The sequence below is a fragment of the Microcebus murinus genome, chromosome 16, assembly GCF_040939455.1.
Source record: "Microcebus murinus isolate Inina chromosome 16, M.murinus_Inina_mat1.0, whole genome shotgun sequence".
Classification (NCBI taxonomy): Eukaryota; Metazoa; Chordata; class Mammalia; order Primates; family Cheirogaleidae; genus Microcebus; species Microcebus murinus.
Window position 1 is genome coordinate 42,470,810 of NC_134119.1, and position 18,131 is coordinate 42,488,940.

At 47.1% G+C, this 18,131-nt stretch overlaps 1 protein-coding gene across 2 annotated transcripts in view; it reads left to right on the plus strand.

Annotated features, from left to right (window-relative positions):
- The window catches only part of SLC24A3 (solute carrier family 24 member 3), a 467,208-nt gene that overhangs the window by 429,936 nt on the left and 19,141 nt on the right, over positions 1-18,131 (plus strand). For both annotated transcript variants that reach the window (XM_020281853.2, XM_020281856.2), the window contains 6 exons: positions 1,147-1,280; positions 3,388-3,548; positions 4,310-4,571; positions 10,895-11,061; positions 13,874-13,988; positions 15,070-15,182. In XM_020281853.2, coding sequence (XP_020137442.1) covers positions 1,147-1,280; positions 3,388-3,548; positions 4,310-4,571; positions 10,895-11,061; positions 13,874-13,988; positions 15,070-15,182 — 952 coding nt within the window. The remainder of the gene's footprint in view (positions 1-1,146; positions 1,281-3,387; positions 3,549-4,309; positions 4,572-10,894; positions 11,062-13,873; positions 13,989-15,069; positions 15,183-18,131) is intronic.

The following is an 18,131-nucleotide window of genomic DNA, read 5'->3' on the forward strand; positions in this document are numbered from 1 at the left end:
CTCTACCACGATGGGAGTCTCATCCCCATAGGCCAATCTACCCCAGAGCTGCACTGACTGAAGCATCAGGCACAAGGATGCACAAGGAGGGACTCCAAAGAGCCTCTTCTCTGTAGAAGCAAAAGGATGAGAGAGAGGAAGAGAAACACGGGTCAAGTGGCCTCTCAGCTGGCAGGTTAGAGTCACCATGTCTGGCTGCCGTTCCCATGGGGGGCTGGAGGTCAAGCTGGGGGGATGTCTCAGTGGTTTGTCCCACGGCCAGTAAACCATCAAGGCCTTTAGATCTCTGAGTGGGGATAAAAGCAGTCGTGGCCTCCAGTGCCCTGGAAACTGTGCCCGGCTGTCTTTGCCCATGAGTTTTCCAGGATTACTCTATGGGAATCTTTTAACATTAAAGATAAAGGGACTCGATGACCAGAACCTTTACCTGCCAAGAGTATCCTAGGAACCTGTATCAGCCTCTGTCTTCCAACACAAGCCTGCGGGGGCACGTAAGAAGCGCTGCACGGTGTATTCACTTGATCATTCTGGAGACTCATAGGCTAGAGATCTGTCATAAAGCCAAGAGCCTATTAGGCCTGGAATTAAGGCTCAGCAGTAATAGAGATTCACGCAATCCCAGCCTGTGACCTCAGTGAGACACACAGAGGCCTGGACTGACAACCAGCCTGTAGCACGCAGACACTCATGCACAGCCACTGACCTTGGGTACCGGATGGATAGGACACCTCCTCCTTCCCCCTTGAGCTGGTCCCTGATCGAAAAGGCCCTGGGGATGCGGCCCAGAGGAAGTAGACCTTGACCGTTGCACTGACCCTTGTCACAGTCCTTCCACAGGCAGGCTCAGAGTGAGGGGCTCAGCCTCCATCGACGTGGCTGAGGCTGCAAAGAGAGCAGTGTGCCATGATTTATTTCTATAATAGCAGTTTTATTTTCACTTACTGTGTGTTCTTAAATTGGGAAATGGGACAGGTTGTGCATTCTGAGGGGACACGGGTTGGCACAAGAAGAGCGATGATAACTTGGGGCACAGGGTCCCGTATGGTGCCTCGAGACAGGGAGAGCTCCCGGGAGCTCTCGGTGTGAGTTGGGAAAGGCGGGAAAGGCAAATGCTAATGCGCTGTCTCCACTGATTGCCCTGCTCAGGTACAATGCTTGCATACATCAGTGCTTCGAAAGGAGGACAAAAGGTGCTGGGAACATGGTCAACGGGTTGGCCAACAATGCTGAAATCGACGACAGCAGCAACTGCGACGCAACTGTGGTGCTACTTAAGAAAGGTAACCAAGGAGATGTCTGTGTCTGAGAAGGAAGTGCTGGGGTACGAGCCATCTGCCCACTCCCCTGGCCTCACGCGGCGTGACCCAGCTGCCCTTGAGAGCACACGACGCTGTCTGCCCCAGGCGAGAGCAGAAGGTTCCAGTCCTCTCACCTCCCTTTCAGCACATCACAGAGCGGTCTCGGACCTGGGGATGAGCCAGCTCGGAAAGCCCCCTGGGCAGTCTCAGGCGGCACGTTTGCTGGGAGTGGAGTGACACAGGGAACTGAGAACAGGAGGGCCAATGAGAGGAGACCTTGGGCACTGAGGTACCAGCTCTGTCACCGCTTGGCTGTGTGGCCATGAAACAAGTTCTTTTACCTCTCTGAGCCTCAGTTTTCTTTTCTGAAAAATGGGAGTCATTTCTGTAATGAGCAAAGCAGATAAACATGTAAAAGAGTTTAGTGCAATGTTCTTGAAGTGTCAGGTGTTATTAGTAGCATGTTATTATATCCCAGTTCACTTTCAGGCTACCTTAACTCAGTTTCCAAGCTGCAAGTATAGGTGGAATATTACTTTTCTTTTCACAGTTATTCTGATATTCAATAGAATCTTACAAAGCAATTGATATACTAAGGGAAAGGATATAGTGCTCTCTGATAAATAATATTCTTTCTTGGAGGAACATAGAAAATTATTATTTAATCTCGCCTGGAATGTGTTTCATTTTTCATTTAATATTTTTTCACTTTCCTCTTGAAATGTCTGATTTTATTTCTTCTTGGTCCTATATGGTTGTTTTGCAGCAGAAACAGAAAAATAAATTAGAAAAATATATAGGTTATTTTCAAATATATCTCTGAAATCTCCAGGTAATTATTAGATTTTGCAAATCAAATGCCTGATATATGTTTCTGCATGATTATATGTATGTTTAACAAAAGACGTGAGAGTTATTTAGTACCCTTCCACATGAAGATTTTATTTAGTTTCTTCTCTTTGGGGTAGTCTATAACCATAAAAGGAACACTGTTAGGGAACAAAAAAGAGCTACCTAATATTAGTCAGTGTTTCCAGAGATCATTTCATGCTTTAGTGGCTTGGAAAACAGGAGCGAGGACTAGGAGAGGCTGTGACAGGTACCCATGAGCTGTGTGCTCATGCTGCTCATTCAGAGAGGGGGGGGCTTGGGCCTTAGAAGAACATTTTTTTCAGGCCCCCCCCCAACAAATCGTTACACAGGATTGGTCCCAATCCCCTTCTGACCTTGGCCCTCTTTAACGTGGACATCTCGCTTCCACACCCCCTTCTCAGCTCTGCCCATAGGCTGGACAGAGAAAATGTGTACACTCCCCCGCCATGTCTTCCACGTTGCACTGAAGTCAGTCCTGCAGCATTTGACAGCCCTGTATGAATATTGCTAGCGTTTGAAGGGCATAAAGGGTTACTAAAGCTCATTGGGGTCTTTCCTGTGCCCCAGGTCTGAGCGATGGGAAAAGAATCCTTGAAAGACAGGGAGAAATTCTCTTATGTTATTCTTCACTCATACCCTGTCAATGAATGATGCTTCAATTATTTCAAGTCATTGCAAAAGAGTTATTATTATATTAAGACCCTCAGAAAGGAGATTTTGACTCTTCTCCACATTTTGCTCACTGCAACCCTCCCTGGATAGATGGATGGATGGATGGATAGATAGATGGATAGATGGTTGGATAGATGGATGGATAGATGGTTGGATGGATGGATAGATGGATGGATGGATGGATGGATGGATGGATGGATGGATGGATGGATGGATGGTTGGATGGATGGATAGATGGTTGGATGAATGGATGGATGGATGGATGGATGGATGGATGGATGGATGGATAGATGGTTGGATGGATGGATGGATGGATGGATGGATGGATGGATGGATAAGGAAGGAAGGAATAAAGAAACAAGAGTAGATGGGTAGGTGGGTGAGTAGATGGATGGATAAATGAATGGATGAATGGATGTGAGAAAAGAAGAAAGAGAGGGAGGGAAGAAGGAAGAAAAAGAAGGAAAAGGAAGGAAGAACAAGTGACTGTCTCTTCCCTGCTCTTGGCCTCAGCGATGCCTTATTTTGTGTTCCCCTTCCCTAGCCAATTTCCACCGCAAAGCGTCAGTGATCATGGTGGACGAGCTGCTGTCGGCCTACCCTCACCAGCTTTCCTTCTCGGAGGCTGGCCTTCGAATCATGATCACAAGCCACTTTCCCCCCAAGACCCGGCTCTCCATGGCCAGCCGCATGCTGATCAATGAGGTACCTGGGAAAGCACGGTCCACTGACACTGGACAGAGGTGGGGAACTTTGGGAAGGAGAGAGAGTTTCTCATCTGAAAGAAGCAGCACCTAACTTGGAGTTCAACACAGTAACATCCCTCAGCCATTTCCCAACATTTCTGCTCCCTGGGCCAGCTGTGCCTCCTGGTCCTGGCTCTTCCCTCCACATGTTGAGAGACACATCTAGCTCCCAGTTACAGAGAAAAAAACCCTTGTGCCCTCTACCTGCCTTTTTCTTTTATTCTTCCTTTTGCATAAAGCCCCCTGATGTGAACTTGCACAGAAGTAGTTGCTAACTAAAGGTTACCTTAGTGTAAAGAAATCCATTGTCTCTGACCTGAATTTTCCTGTGTATTCTTTTCTCTGGAGTGCAGCCTTACTGATACACTAGTCCAAACACAGTTGTGTGGCTTTCTCACATATGGACCAAGGGTCACCTACAGTCTAGAGGAAAAGAATAACACTCCAGTGCATAGAGAATCAAGGAAGCACACATCCTAGACATAGGAATTTTTCTTTAAAGAGATTTGCAAGCTCTAATGGGTCATAACAGGTTAGTCTTTCCTCCCAGACAGAAGTTGTTTGACTTGGTTATCACTTTGAGGGATCCCTTAAAACTTGACTCCAGAGTCTTCATCTCCTTGTTAGCTGCCTTGGAAAGATCCCAGCAGCTCGTGTTTTGGGTGTAAGGTATTTGCTGTCCCTCTGACAGTGGTTAAGAGCATGTCTTTCTCTTTCCAGAGACAAAGACTGATAAACAGCAGGGCTTATGCCAATGGGGAATCCGAGGTGGCCATCAAAATCCCAATTAAGCACACCGTGGAGAATGGGACAGGGCCCAGCAGTGCGCCAGACAGGGGCGTGAACGGGACTCGGAGGGACGATGTCGTTGCCGAGGCTGGCAACGAAACGGAGAATGAGAATGAAGACAACGAGAATGACGAGGAGGAAGAGGAGGATGAGGATGATGATGAAGGACCATACACGCCATTCGACCCCCCCTGTAAGAGGTCCTACATCTGGGCTGGGCTTGGGAGCTATTTTGAGTGAGGCCACTGAGTGGATGACCTTGACTTGGATGATCTTTGCACCATTCAATTCAAAAATTACTTCTATATGAACATACAAACATGCATATTAAGTTTCTACAGTGGGCAAGACTCCGCTGTAGAAGGTCCAAGGATGACCAAGATGGTCGCACATGATCGTTGGTTGGAATTTGAGCTCTTTGGCCAACTGCATTTCGTGGAGGAAGAAAGGTCCTCTCTTAGCTGTTCTGTGGGGCCTGTAGGTGCTAAGGAGGAAATGAACGTGACTCATTTCATCAAGGCAGCTCGGTGCTCAAGGGGAGAGGCACCTGCTCACCTCCACCCATCCTATGGTGGTTGGCCAGGGAACTCTCCTGCCAAAGCCACCCCTGGAGGACACATGGAGCCAGCCCAGTGCCCTGTGTTCTTCTCTCTTACTGTCCCTTACCAATCATGTCCCTCCCTCTCTCGCAACCTGCTGTCTCCAGGGCAGGGGCTGCAGGAGATGCAGACCCTGGCAAAAACATCCTGGCCCCACCTGACCCTTCCCCAGTGGGGCTGGCCGAGGGACTCTCCGTGGCACCTTGGAGGGGGAGGTTCAAGGCCTTTAAAAGCTTTCAGGACCTCAACCACCAGGGTGGTGTCCTTCCCCCCACCCCACTGCTGCCTCCAACAAGGACTTGGTTGTTCCAGCAGCCTTGTCATCCCACCCCACCCATTATTGCAACAGATGGACCAAGCCCAAAGAATGCTGCCTATTTCCTAGAACTTCCAGAAGCTTCTGGCTGTTTCAGAAAGAGTACACTGGTCCAATTCACATTCACTGTTGAGCGTGTGAGGCTCGATTCACATGTGCAGCCTCTCCAGGGTGTTGGAATTTGCCCCAGACTGCCTGAGGAAGGACCGCTTAATCCATTTGAAAGCCCGTTTGGTGGTGGGGTGTGGGCGCAGCATGTCAGGATCCCTTGTTATTTTGGGGTACAGGGTCTCGCTGTGCTCCTGTGAAGATCCTCTTCCTGTCCAGGGGACAGTGAGTAAAACTCAACCAAGACTTCTGTGCCCACTCAGGGCATCTGAGATCTCAACCTCGTCAATACTCACCAAAACTAATTAGAGCACATCCATCCAGATTCCCAGTCCCCAAATTCCCAAGCCACCCTCCCAAAGTTAAATCATTACTCGTAAGTGCATTATCTTGATAGGAAAAAAATACACACTGGCTCGTTATCCGTTTTGCTACTGTCAGATGTATTTCTTGGGAACCTTCTTCCCTGTCCACCAGGACAAAAACATCTTAAGGGTTAAATGACCACACCCGCCATTCCTCCCTCGTGAGCCCTTGTGTCTGCTTTCTGTTGCCGCGTAACAGACCGCAGCGTCACCAGCGGCTCACGACAGCACCCGCTGATGAGGTCACGGTCTCGGAGGTCAGAAGTCCGGCTGGGTTCTCAGAGTCTCCAGGCCATGGTCAAGGTGTGGGCAAGGCTACCTTCCCTTCCAGGGGCCCTGGGCAGAATCGTTTCTAGGCACCTTCAGGTTGTTGGCAGAGTTCAGTTCCTTGAGGCCGCGGCTGGGGGCTGCTCACTGCTTCTAGAAGCCCCCTGTGTCCCTGGCCACAGGGCCCCCCACCACCTTCAGCTGGGGGTGTGGCATCCTTCTCACACTCCTCCCTGGCTCCCCCTTCTGCTTCTGAAGGTTGGGGTGATTAGATCAGGGCACCTGCACGATCTCACCGCCTGAGGGTCAACATGGCACGGTCCTGGGTCGGATAGCTCATCCTACTCCCCGATCAGAGAACTGGGGCTCAAATCTCAGGGGCCTATGTCTAGAACTCCACCTACTCAACCTTTGTTTTTGGAGTCTGCCATTGGCCTACCACAACTGATCTCCAGAAATGCTTATTTTGCTAAACCCTTTCCCTGATTAGAGAAACAGTCAAGCCAGTGGAAGGGTCCATGAGCGGCTATGTTGGCATCTGGAAAGCCCAAAATCCCCAAGGGCAGCCCTCCAAGCAGGCAAAGAATGATCCGTGTGTGAGATGAAACCATCGGCTCCCACGCCTGGGCCTCATTACTCAGTAGGACGAAGGACTTCACATCCCTTGTCCAGGTTTCTCTCCTGGATGAGACCTAACCATGGGGTCTCAAGGTCTTTGAAGCCTCTGCTTGCTGCGGTCTGGGTCACTGTGATTAGGTTTCAGATGATGGAGGCCTCTGAACTTCCTGCCCCACCTTCTTGGCTCCCGTGTGTTAGGAGACTTGGCTGCAGGCTTCCCACCCCCACACAGTCCTGCAGCCGAAGTTCAGGAATTCCACACCAGGTACCCTGCGCCCTTCCCAAAGCACAAGAGGAGAGGAGAGACAATCCCCTGTGCCATCCCACCACCCTTTGGGATCTCTGTCATTCAAGGGCCCTGAGCTGCCAAGACAGGAGGCAGAAGTCCAAGTTCTTCTCCACCAGCCCTTCTCACCTGGGCATCCCTAATAAAATGCATGTTCTGATTCAGGAGGTCTGGGGTGAAGCCAGAGCACCCACATCTCTAACAAGCCCCCAGGTGACAGCGATGCTGCTGGCCCGTGGCCCACACTTGGAGCAGGTGCGTTGAAGGGCTAGAGACCTACAGGCACTCAGCAATCTTTACTTTAATCTTCCATGTCTTCTGAGACATGGAAGGCCCTGGTTCAGAGGCAGGAGCTGCCTCCAAAATGCAAAATGCAGAGTGAGCTTGCCCACATACCACTGTCCTTCCCCTCCACCAGCTGCTGAGAAACCCCATGAGGGCAGGAAGACTGAATGCCCAGCCAGGCCCCTCCCTGGGCAGGCAGCCCCAGCTCAGGGCGAAGAGGCCAGCAGAGGGCAGCGAGAGCCGGGAGCATTCAGCCCAGGGCCCCAGAGATGGGTTCTTCTCCAACCAAGTTCCTTTGGCCTGAAAAAGGTCCGTCCATGTGATGAGGACATTTTGCCCTCTCACAGTAACCCTGCAAGGCGTGGGCACTGTGTGTTTCTGGCACCCAGTTGTAGTGCTTTCTTCTCTCCAGGACTTGACTGTAGTGGGTATGATTAACAAATAAGTCATTATTGGGGAGTATGTGAATATTATTTGGGAACAGATATATGTGCATATATGTGCAGTGTGTAATTTATGATTGATATAATGTATGCATATAACATGTGTGTATATTGTACTCACTTAATATATTGTATACATGCTCACTATATGCACAGATATTAACATACTTATGTTTTATATGCAAATACTATATTATAGGTTATATACACATAACACGTATACCTACCTATGCTTGGCATACGTATGTACATACATACTTATAAATATGCAGCTCTTCTTTTCTCTTGAGTGAAGAAAGCCTTGTGGCTGATGGACAGGAAAAGGAAACATTGTCATGTGTACATAGGTAAACACTAACAAGAGGGGAAAAAAAAGACTGGAAGGAAACCAAAATATAAGAGTTTTCCAAAGTGGAAAGTATATTTTTTCTATATTTTCCACTTTAAAACAATATACATTCTTATTGCCTAAAGAATCAGATCAAATATATAGTAATATATTTAAGTGTAGGTTTGAGATACTGTGCAATGACTCATTATCTCTCCTATAGAGTTAAGCTTGGGAACATAATTTCGAAACGAGTCCTTTTGCTTTTCAAAGCCAAGTCATGTGCAGAGGGACACTGTCCTGCTCACAGTCCCTGGTCCATGCCCTCGGCTTTCCCCCCATGGGGCTGGCTGGAATCTCCTAATTGCAGGTACATGAGGTCTGTGGGCAGGCAGTTCTGTTTCCTTAATTCACTGCTGTCCCCCCAGTGCCTGGGGCAGTACCTGGCACAAAGTGGCATAGAGAGCATTCAATAAATATTTGTTAAATGGATTACGAAGCCTGTTCCCTCTGCTGCTCTATTTAGACCAAATGGTAATGGAACAAAATGTGGGAAACTGTCCAGAAATGCAGTTGACTCAAAGGGAAAAGGAAACAGCTTTGGCAGTTTTATTCAGAGATGGAAATTAAGACTTAGCTAAAGCATGAGTAATCTTCATTTGATGGTTCTTGCTCCTCAAAATCATTTCAACAGCACCTTCCTGTATCACTTGGTTTGCTCGAGGAGTTGTATCTTCTATATTACATGTAAAGATATTTCAGATGACACTCATTCAATTTCTACTTCATTGAATTTTCTAAGGTTGTTGTTGCTACAAGGGGCAATAACTTAAAGAAAGCATATAAATCATTGAAAATTATGTTTCCCAGATATAATGTCTTCCTTGTGTCAAGTCAGAATTTTTGAAAAAAGCTGAAAAAAAGCTCAAAACCCACTGGCACTAACATGTGCTGCGTGCAGCTCTATCTAATCAACACCATTTTCCAAGCTCTTGTAGTCATACGTTCTGACTTCGTTTTTCTTCTTTTTTTATTTTCTGAAGAATTTTTTATTTTCAAAGAGCCAAATGAATGTGATTTCTCTTCCTGTTCTGTTTCTTTGTGATCTTTGATAGGATGTGTAACCAAGTCTCTCTCCCTGTAACGGCATCAGCCATGTGGAAGGCCTGTTGTAATATCATCTCATTTAATTCTCCCAGAAAATCTGTGAGCTCAGTGTTACTGTGTCAACAGTTTACACACGAAGAAACTGAGGCTTAAAGAATGTAAATAACTGAGTCACCCAACTCATAAGCCTCAGAGCAGGGACCAGAACCCAACACTGTCTGATGAGGGATCCCCACTTTCCCCCTGTAGACACTGTGCCTTGGTCATCTGAGAGAGGCCAGAAAGTGCCAGAAATGATGTTAGGTAACTTTTCTATGCCGTTTTAAGAAACTATTTGGAGACTGGTAAGAGATATATGGAATAAATACTGGATACTGGTATAAAATTAGGAAATAAATTTTCTTAGACATTGCATTAATTCCTGTTCAAAATGTTATGACAAAAAAATACCTCCTTAACTCTGGTGGGAATCTAAAGTGGTACAATCATTTTGGAAATTGTTTGGCAGTTTCTTACAAAGTTAAATAAAGTCCCACCCTATGACTCAGCAATTCTCCTCCTAGATCCTCACTCAAGAGAAATGAAACATGCCCACAAAAAGTCTTGTACAACAATGTTCATAGTCACTTTAGCTGTAATACCCTAAAACTGGCAACAACCAAATGCCCATCTACAGTAGCATTGATAAGCAAATTGTAGTATGTTCATAGGGTGGAATACTACACAGCCATGAAAAGGAATGAATTGCTGACACATGAATGAATCTCAAAAAATCTTATTCTTCTATGTTGAATAAAAGAAAGTAGATACATAGACATACCATACGATTTCATTTGAAGTTGGGGAACAGGAAAAAACTAATCTATGGTGGTAGGAGGTGACGAGTTGACTAGAAAGAAGCAGAGGTGACTTTCTGGAAGATGGAGCTACTCTTTCTCTCTACTGAAGTGAGGAGTGCATAGGTGGATGCATATTTCCTTCCAGAAGTGAGTTAGCAGTTAAACGGGGTGGTAATAAAGGCCAAGGACTAATATGTCTGTCAAATATTGAGGCTACAAGGAACTCATGGCAAAATAAGCAAACTAAGCTTTCTAGCACCAAAATAAGCATTTCTGGGTGTCTCTGATACACACAATAGTCAGCACAGAGAAAATAAAAGTCATCACTGACAGATCCATCATCTTGTCCATGGCAGCAGGTAGTGAGCCAGAAAGCAGTTATTCATTTGCAAATCCTTATCAGCTGGGGATACAAACACTCAAGATGTGTTTTGTCAACCTTGAAAGCCCTCAAGTCCTCCAAGATTTCTGCGTGCCCACAGACGATGCGGAGACAGTCCACTAGATGGCGCTGTGTCCACTGCCGCTTTATTATCTGGGAAAAAGTAATCACACCATGTGGAGAACGTGCAGACGCTTGGTCTTCCCAGCTCCCCACCTTCCACTTCAGCCCTCCTGCACACGTACACACACTCCACCCCTTTTGTGTCTTGAGTATCCTCCTCCTCTTTTCCCACCTGGCCCGTTTGCCAAACCATGCCCCCGGCCCAGCATTACTCAGAAGTGACTCATCTTGTCGTTTAGAGACCTAACTAGCAGCAGGGGGACAGTGGATACATTTTTTTTTATTCCATTGGGTTTTGTTTATCAGGTTTTGTTGGTGGTGGAAAGCCATTTGAGTGTTTTGGAAGAGCATGACAATAATAAGATTTAGGTCTGGGGAAAGCAATTCAGGGGATAGCAGAGAGCAAGGAAATAAAGCTAACTGATTCTTTTTTCCCCCCATTTTTTCCAGCTGGCAAACTGGAAACAGTGAAGTGGGCGTTCACCTGGCCCCTGAGTTTCGTCTTATACTTCACTGTGCCCAACTGCAACAAGCCGCGCTGGGAGAAATGGTTCATGGTCACCTTCGCTTCGTCCACGTTATGGATCGCAGCCTTCTCCTACGTGATGGTGTGGATGGTGAGTGTGTGGCCAGATCTCTTCGGAGAGAAAAGTGCGCTCACATGCAGGGGAGTAAGAGTTGGGGTTTTAGCCCAGTGACTGTATCAGTCAGCGACTGCTGTAATAAGCTGTGTAACACACCACCCCTAAACGCACTAGTTTAGAATCAGAGCATTTATTCTCCTGGCTCACATGTCTTCAGATGGACTGTGATTCAGTTAATCTTAGCCAGAACTGGCTGTGCAGCTCTGTCTCAAGCTACGGGATGGTCATGTTTGATTCAGGCAGCAAGTTGGGTCCATGTCTGCTCCAAGTGTTTGCTCATCTCCTTTGGACCAGTGGCTACCTGGGGGGTGCTCGTCTCATGGTATATCACAGGAAAGCAAGAGAGCTCGTGGGACAAACAGGTGGAAACAGGTGCCTCCTAGAATATTCGCATGGAACTGACTTACCATAACGTCCCCCACATTTTATTGGCCAAGCCCAACATCAGTGGGGTGGGGGAATATACTCCACCCACTCTGGTGGGAAAAACAGCAGAGTCACAGGGCAAAGGACATAGAGGAAGAGCATGAAGAATTGAAGCATGATGATAGATGCCTATCTGAGTCCTAGTTTCTTCAACCAAACAACGAGGTCATTGGATTAGGTGACCGTTCAGGGGTCCCTTCTGAGGTCAAACTAATCGTTCATTGATTGGCATTGGCTCCAAAGAGCCTCTGCCCCGAAGCCACTGTAGGAAACCTGGCCATCCAGAATGTATTGCCCACTGATGCCTACGCTTTCTAACTCCGGAGCAAGCCTAAACCATTAGAATTAGAATTGGGCAGAAATTAAAAGGCATGTCAAAATTATGCAAATCCAAATTAGTTTTACCTTGACTGTTGGAAAGAAATGCAATATAAATTCTGGAGAATTACATGCCAGAGCTAAAAAAAAAAAAAAAAAGATTCTGAAAAAGACTTTTTGTAGGCAATAACAAGTTTGTACATCTGACACAATTAACTCATAATCATCTCTTGCCTTAATACCACAAACAAATATATATATATTTTAAAACTAAAGTCTTTTAACCAGGGGTTGGTCCCTCATCCAGTATTCATTTACATTTTTATTTGACATGTGCCCCGTGTGCCACCTCTAATCCAGGTTCGGGGGACAACGTTGCTGTCCCTGACCTCAGGGTGCCTGGAGATTTTAGCAGACTCACTGACCTGACTAATCTGAGGTTCACCGTCCTTCTGTTTACCTCCTTCCCCTCTGGCGGAGGCTCTAAGACGTCCTGAGAAATGACCAGGAGTGAGGGAGAAAACAAAGAGAAGCAAGAGACCTGGTCCCAACCCCCTGAGTTCCGGAAAACCGCAGCCACAACCACACAAGTGACAACAACAAGGAGCCCTCCGCAGGCCAAGCCTGACTCAGCCAAGCCAGGGCCTGCAGGGGCTGAGCTGAGAGACAGAGAGGAAACACAGGCTTGGCCAGAATGCCCTCACTGCGTTCGTTCCAGAGCAACGGCATAGCAACAGTGCATGTTTCTGCATCTCACTTTCCTCCCCGGAGGCTGGAAGCCAGAAAGCCCTGAGGCCACCCCAGGTTAAACTCAGCTCTGAACGGAAATGAGGCGCATCCCCTGGTTCGAAAGGGGCAAGCCGGGCCTCCCGGGGGATTTAACTCACAGCCCGGCCTTTGGACAGGGAAGGTGCGAGCGTGGCCTTTGGAGTGAAGTCGGGGTTTCCTGCTTAGGCGTCTCTTTCAGCAGCTGGCCCAGGAGCAACTGCGAGAAGAATGTGCTCCTTAAGACATGTGGTTTGCATTTCTTGATTTTATAGAAGGAAGGCAATCAAGTGGCATGCTACGATGACCTAACGGTCTCAGCTCTCGCAAGTCATCTTCTCTTAGGCCCACACACAGGGCGTTTGTCACTTTTTCCTCTTTTGCACCCACTCTCTGGTCATCTGTCTCACTACCGCTGTCATCTCAGTTTTCCCATTAAGAAACCAGGGGACCAACGTGAAGGGGCTCATTTGCATACATGGGAGCAAACCCCTGCTGTGCAAGAAGAGCTGCTGCCTCTGCCTTGTGCCTGTCTGCATTCTGCCCCCCCCCCGCCCCCGCCACTCCCTAGCTCACCAGCAGCGAGCGACATGGGCACATGCTTCCCTGGGCCCCAGTTTCCTCATCCGAAGGGTAGAAATAGCACAGCACTTCCTCCAAAGAGTTGTGAGAGTTAAATAGGTTAAAACCCGTGAACACCCCTTAGCCCAGAGCCTAAGTACTAAATAAACATAAGTTATTATGGTGAAGACGATGGTGTTGACAAGGACGATCACATCGTTACCAAGCTCCAAGGAACAGAGGAAAGGAAGAGCTGGTTATGGGGGGGCGTGTGTAAAACCCAGCGCTTCTCATGTCGTGTAAGTTCCCCCTGTGCATCTACCCAGGCGGATGCTCAGATCCAAGCACAGCAGAGTGGCCATCCACTCTGGCTTTCCCAGGAGCATTTGGGGTGTTCAAAGACTCTGTCCCAGTGTTGTCTTTTGCCAGAAACTCCTTTCTCCTTTCTCAAACTCACCTGAAAAGAACAAGTGAAAAGGCTAGTGTTTTCTTGGCAAGCCAAGCATGGGCTCTGTGAGGGCACCGTCCCAGACCTGTGGCCCCGGTCTGCGTCCGCACGACCGTCATCACCCTCTGTGTTGACAGAGACAGCAGACATTGCCACCCCCCAAACCCCCAACCCAAGAGAGATGGCCCAGACTGTAGCCTGTCTCCTTCAGAGGAACCATGGGCAGGTGGCAGCCCTGGGCTTACCGCCTCCCCCTGCTTCTTCCAGGTCACCATCATCGGCTACACTCTGGGGATTCCTGACGTCATCATGGGCATCACATTCCTGGCCGCCGGAACCAGCGTGCCCGACTGCATGGCCAGCCTCATAGTGGCCAGACAAGGTGGGACCTGCAGTGGCGACAGGGGTGGGGAAGGAAGGAAGGAAGCAAGGAAAGCCTCCCTCCCTGGGGATCCGCTTGGCAAATCAACAGGGCTTGGAAGGAGGGGCAGGTGACCTCCATGCCACATTGGTCAAAGGGCTTCCTGGGATCAGAAGAACAGAGAAAGCAGCCAGAAGGGCCCACCCTTGAGGAAGGCAGACACATTTCCTGGGTAGCACCCACAGCCCCTTCTGGAGGTTGTGTTACCATCCTTCTATTATTAAAAGAAGTAATAAATATACCGATAGCTAACCTTTGCTGAGTAGAGCACTTTAGGTGCATTACCTTATTTGACTTAAATAACAGCTCTAGGAAGTAGTACCCCCATTCCGTGGTTAAGGAAACTGAGGCTTAGAAGGGACAGACCCCATGCCTAAGGTTGACCCAGCTGCAGTACCCTCAAAGTGGCAGTTGCCAGAGGTTGGTTTTCAGCATGTGACAGATCCTTCCCTCCTTCAATACCAAGCTCACAGGTCACCTTCCCAGATGGATGCCCAGGTGGCTGTGCCCTGCCCCAGCACTCAAGGATCCACATAGGGCATTTCGTTTCAAAGAAATCTGCCACAAAGCTTAGTACAGCGCCCTCTAGAGGTCCTCAGGAAATTCCGTGGATTACTTTATTTTTATAATGTTTCTTGATTATTCAGAAGAAGAATTGGATGCAGGGCAGAGCAGCCGGAAGATGACACTGAGTGCATGGGCTGGCAAGCTCATAAGCTTATAGAACTGTTGTTTATTCCTTCCTATAAGGATGTTCCAAAACCTCCAGAATGTTTGGAACCATACTTGGTTTTTTGGATCGCTTACATTTAATCGGTGATCATATATGAAGGAAAGGTCAGCAATTCCATAGAATGTGGATTTCTATATTTTCCAGTCACTGTCGTTCTTTACATCAGTAATGGCCTAGGAGAGAACCAAATATGTGAGCTAGCAAAGCTACTCTGTGGCTGTCAGACCCAAGGCTTGGGAAAGTCCCGGGTGAGGCCCTGCCATCTCCTGGGATCACCTCTCTCACTTGAGTGACCTCTTGTCCCTGCAGGGATGGGGGACATGGCCGTGTCCAACTCCATTGGGAGCAACGTGTTTGACATCCTGATCGGCCTGGGTCTCCCCTGGGCTCTACAGACCCTGGCTGTGGATTACGGATCTTACGTAAGTGGTTTTCTCCATGACTGCTTAAGTCCGGGGCTACACGGACTGTGTTTTTAATGGCCTTAGCCACTGGGTCTTCATCTCAGGGCAAATGAGGGAGGTGTAGAAATAGTAATGTTGATGGGAAAGAAACTCTCCTTGTCCAAGTCCTTCCTAAGTCAGACTTGAGGGGACATTCAGAACTCCAGAGGAGGGGTCAGCTAACTCTTTCTATCAAGCACCAGGTAGTGAATATTTTAGGCTTTGTGGGCCAGAGCATTTCTATCACAGCTGTTGAACTCTGCCATTGTAGCAGGGAAACAGCTATAGACAATAAATAACCAAATGGGTGTGGCTGTTCCAATGCAACCTTATTTATAGAAACTGAAATTTGAAATTCGTATAATCTTTGCATGTGTCATGATCTATTATATTTCTTTTGATTTTTTTCAACCATTTAAAAATGTAAAAATTGTTATTCACTCATGGGCAATGCGGAAACAGTTGGTGGGCAGGTTTGGCCCACTGGTCATCATTTGCCAGCCCCTGCTCTAGTGTATTTATACTTGATTCATCTTTTTATGGGTTAAGTGATGCAGGTATGAGAGACACTGAAGAGATGTCATCCAGGTTGGCCACAGAAAGAGTGCCATCCACAGGTTGTCACAAGATTGCAAATAACCCTCCTGAGTTCTGCAGGCCCAAGAGTGAGACTTTTGTCAGTCGGGCTTTTATACATTGACTCACATCGGCCCAATTCACAAGAGTTTGATGTCTAGGCTGCAGGCGCAATAGATTTTAGTGACAAATGGTAAGATATATAAGGGGCAGGGAGAGAGCATACTTATTTTGGATGATTTGTTCTCTATGTTTTTGAAGAAAAATCTTACATGGAAGTTGCTTTGGAGGTCCTATGACCATCCTCAAATTCAGCGATTCATGAGGAGTACTCACGGGACTCGGTAGCAGATTATATTCATGGCCAAGGTTTATTACAGCAGAGGATGCAGAGTAAAAGCAGTGGGAGAGTGAAAGGCATCAGGAGAAGGCTGGAGACGAAGGGTGCAGGCTTCCAGTTCCTTCCCTGCCAGCTCACACGGGATGTGCCATCTCTAGCATTGAAGTATGGGGATGCGTGGGAGACGTCTCTGTCCAGGGAGGTCCGCTAAAGTCTGAGGCTTTTAGGGAGGGCTGGTGAGGTAGGCACAGTCCTGCTACAGGAGCAGCCATAATGACCGAATCTCAGAGCCCCAGCACAGATACCTGATATACGTCGCAAAGTTTGCTAAACAATCCCGACAAGCTGGTACAGCATGTCCTGCTGCTCCTGGTACAAAAAAACAGCATCATCAATCAGTAACATTCCAAAGGCCACATGCTCAGGGCTTGGCCCAGGGTTGGCCATAGTTCCAGACTCCTCTGGAGTCATTCGGGGATTAAATAAGCAGACCTGCTGTGTTTACACCTTTCACACAGAAAAGCAAATTATTATTGTATTTGTAAGAATAAGTATCGCTAGCTACTATATTACAAACAACTCCAGTTCTCACTGGGGTAGCCCAACAACAAAGTTTTTGGTTTTTTGTTTTTTGTTTTTTTATTGTTTGTTTTTCCCAAATTCCACTGTGATGTTCCCATTCTAGCAGCTCCGTGCACTCTTCCAAGCAGAAACTCAGGGATCAGGATGTATTCCATCATGTGGTTCTGCTGTCTTGAGGTCCTTCTCCTCTAGCCACAGAGAAAGCAGAGAAAGCAAGAGCATGGGGTATTGTGCAGATCAGTTTTTTGATGCCCCCTGGAAGTGGTAGCTATCCCATCTGTCCCCATCCCACTGTCCGGATAAGTTACATGTACGCTCTTGGATGCAAGAAGTTTCCCAGTCATTAGTCTAGCTGTGTCCCCAGGAAGAGGAGCAGTGAGCACAAGCTGTCCCTACAGTCTGGCTTATCTGGGTGAGAGTAGAATCCAACAGGAGGGATTTTCTGGATAACCCTCTACTGGGGCTGTCGCGTTGCCATTGTCCGATACATCCACCCGCACTGTAGGGTTATCTCTCTGCCACCCAACCAGGCCACCAAGTTGAGCGACCTACTAATCCTGCTGGGTACATTGACCAATCCCGGCTCTTAGAGCTCCTTTTTCTGGGCCACATGTGGACAGTCTCCCTTCAGTTAACACGTCTTTTCCGTACTCAGGCTGAGAGCAAATTATTGATTGCGTTTAAACTCTCTCGTTAAAGCTGTCTTGTTTGCTTCCTTAAAATATTAGTCACTTAGATTCTGTTTTGCCAGTGCTAAAATCATCTCTTGGGGTTGTGCTCCAATCGGCTGATCTGAACCTTTACTTTTTCATTTTTGGCTGATGATAAAAATAACTCGTGTAGCTTATAGAAAATTATAGAAAACTCTGGAATAGTGCCTGCTCAATAGATCTTTCTGTACTGATGGAAATAACTGTTCTACAGCCGTACTGTCTGATGTCATAGCCACCAGCCACATGTGACTCGTAATCACTTGATCGGTGTCTGGGGCAAGTGAAGAACTGAATTTTTAAATGTTTTTAAATTTTAATTAATATAAATTCATATAGCCACATGTGGCTTATGGCTGCCTGAGGACACCGCAGATCTAGAGAATGAAATAAAAGTCATCCCTAGTCTAATCTGTGGATAACTGTTGTTAATATTTCAGCATATTTTTATTTTCCTAGCTTGTTTTATGTAGCTGAGATCACTCTCTATAGACAACTGTGTACATTGCTTTTTATATTTATTATATCAAACATGTTTTCCTTAAAATCTCATTAGAAACATCATCTTCAAGGTGGCCTAATATTACAGTAGAGGAACATTCCAGAATTTATTTAATTATGTTGCTGCGCTTGGACGCTTATGTCACTTCAAGATTTTCACTGTTCTAAATAAGGTTGCTACAGGCATCTTTGTATGTTAGCATATAGGTTTTAAAGTTG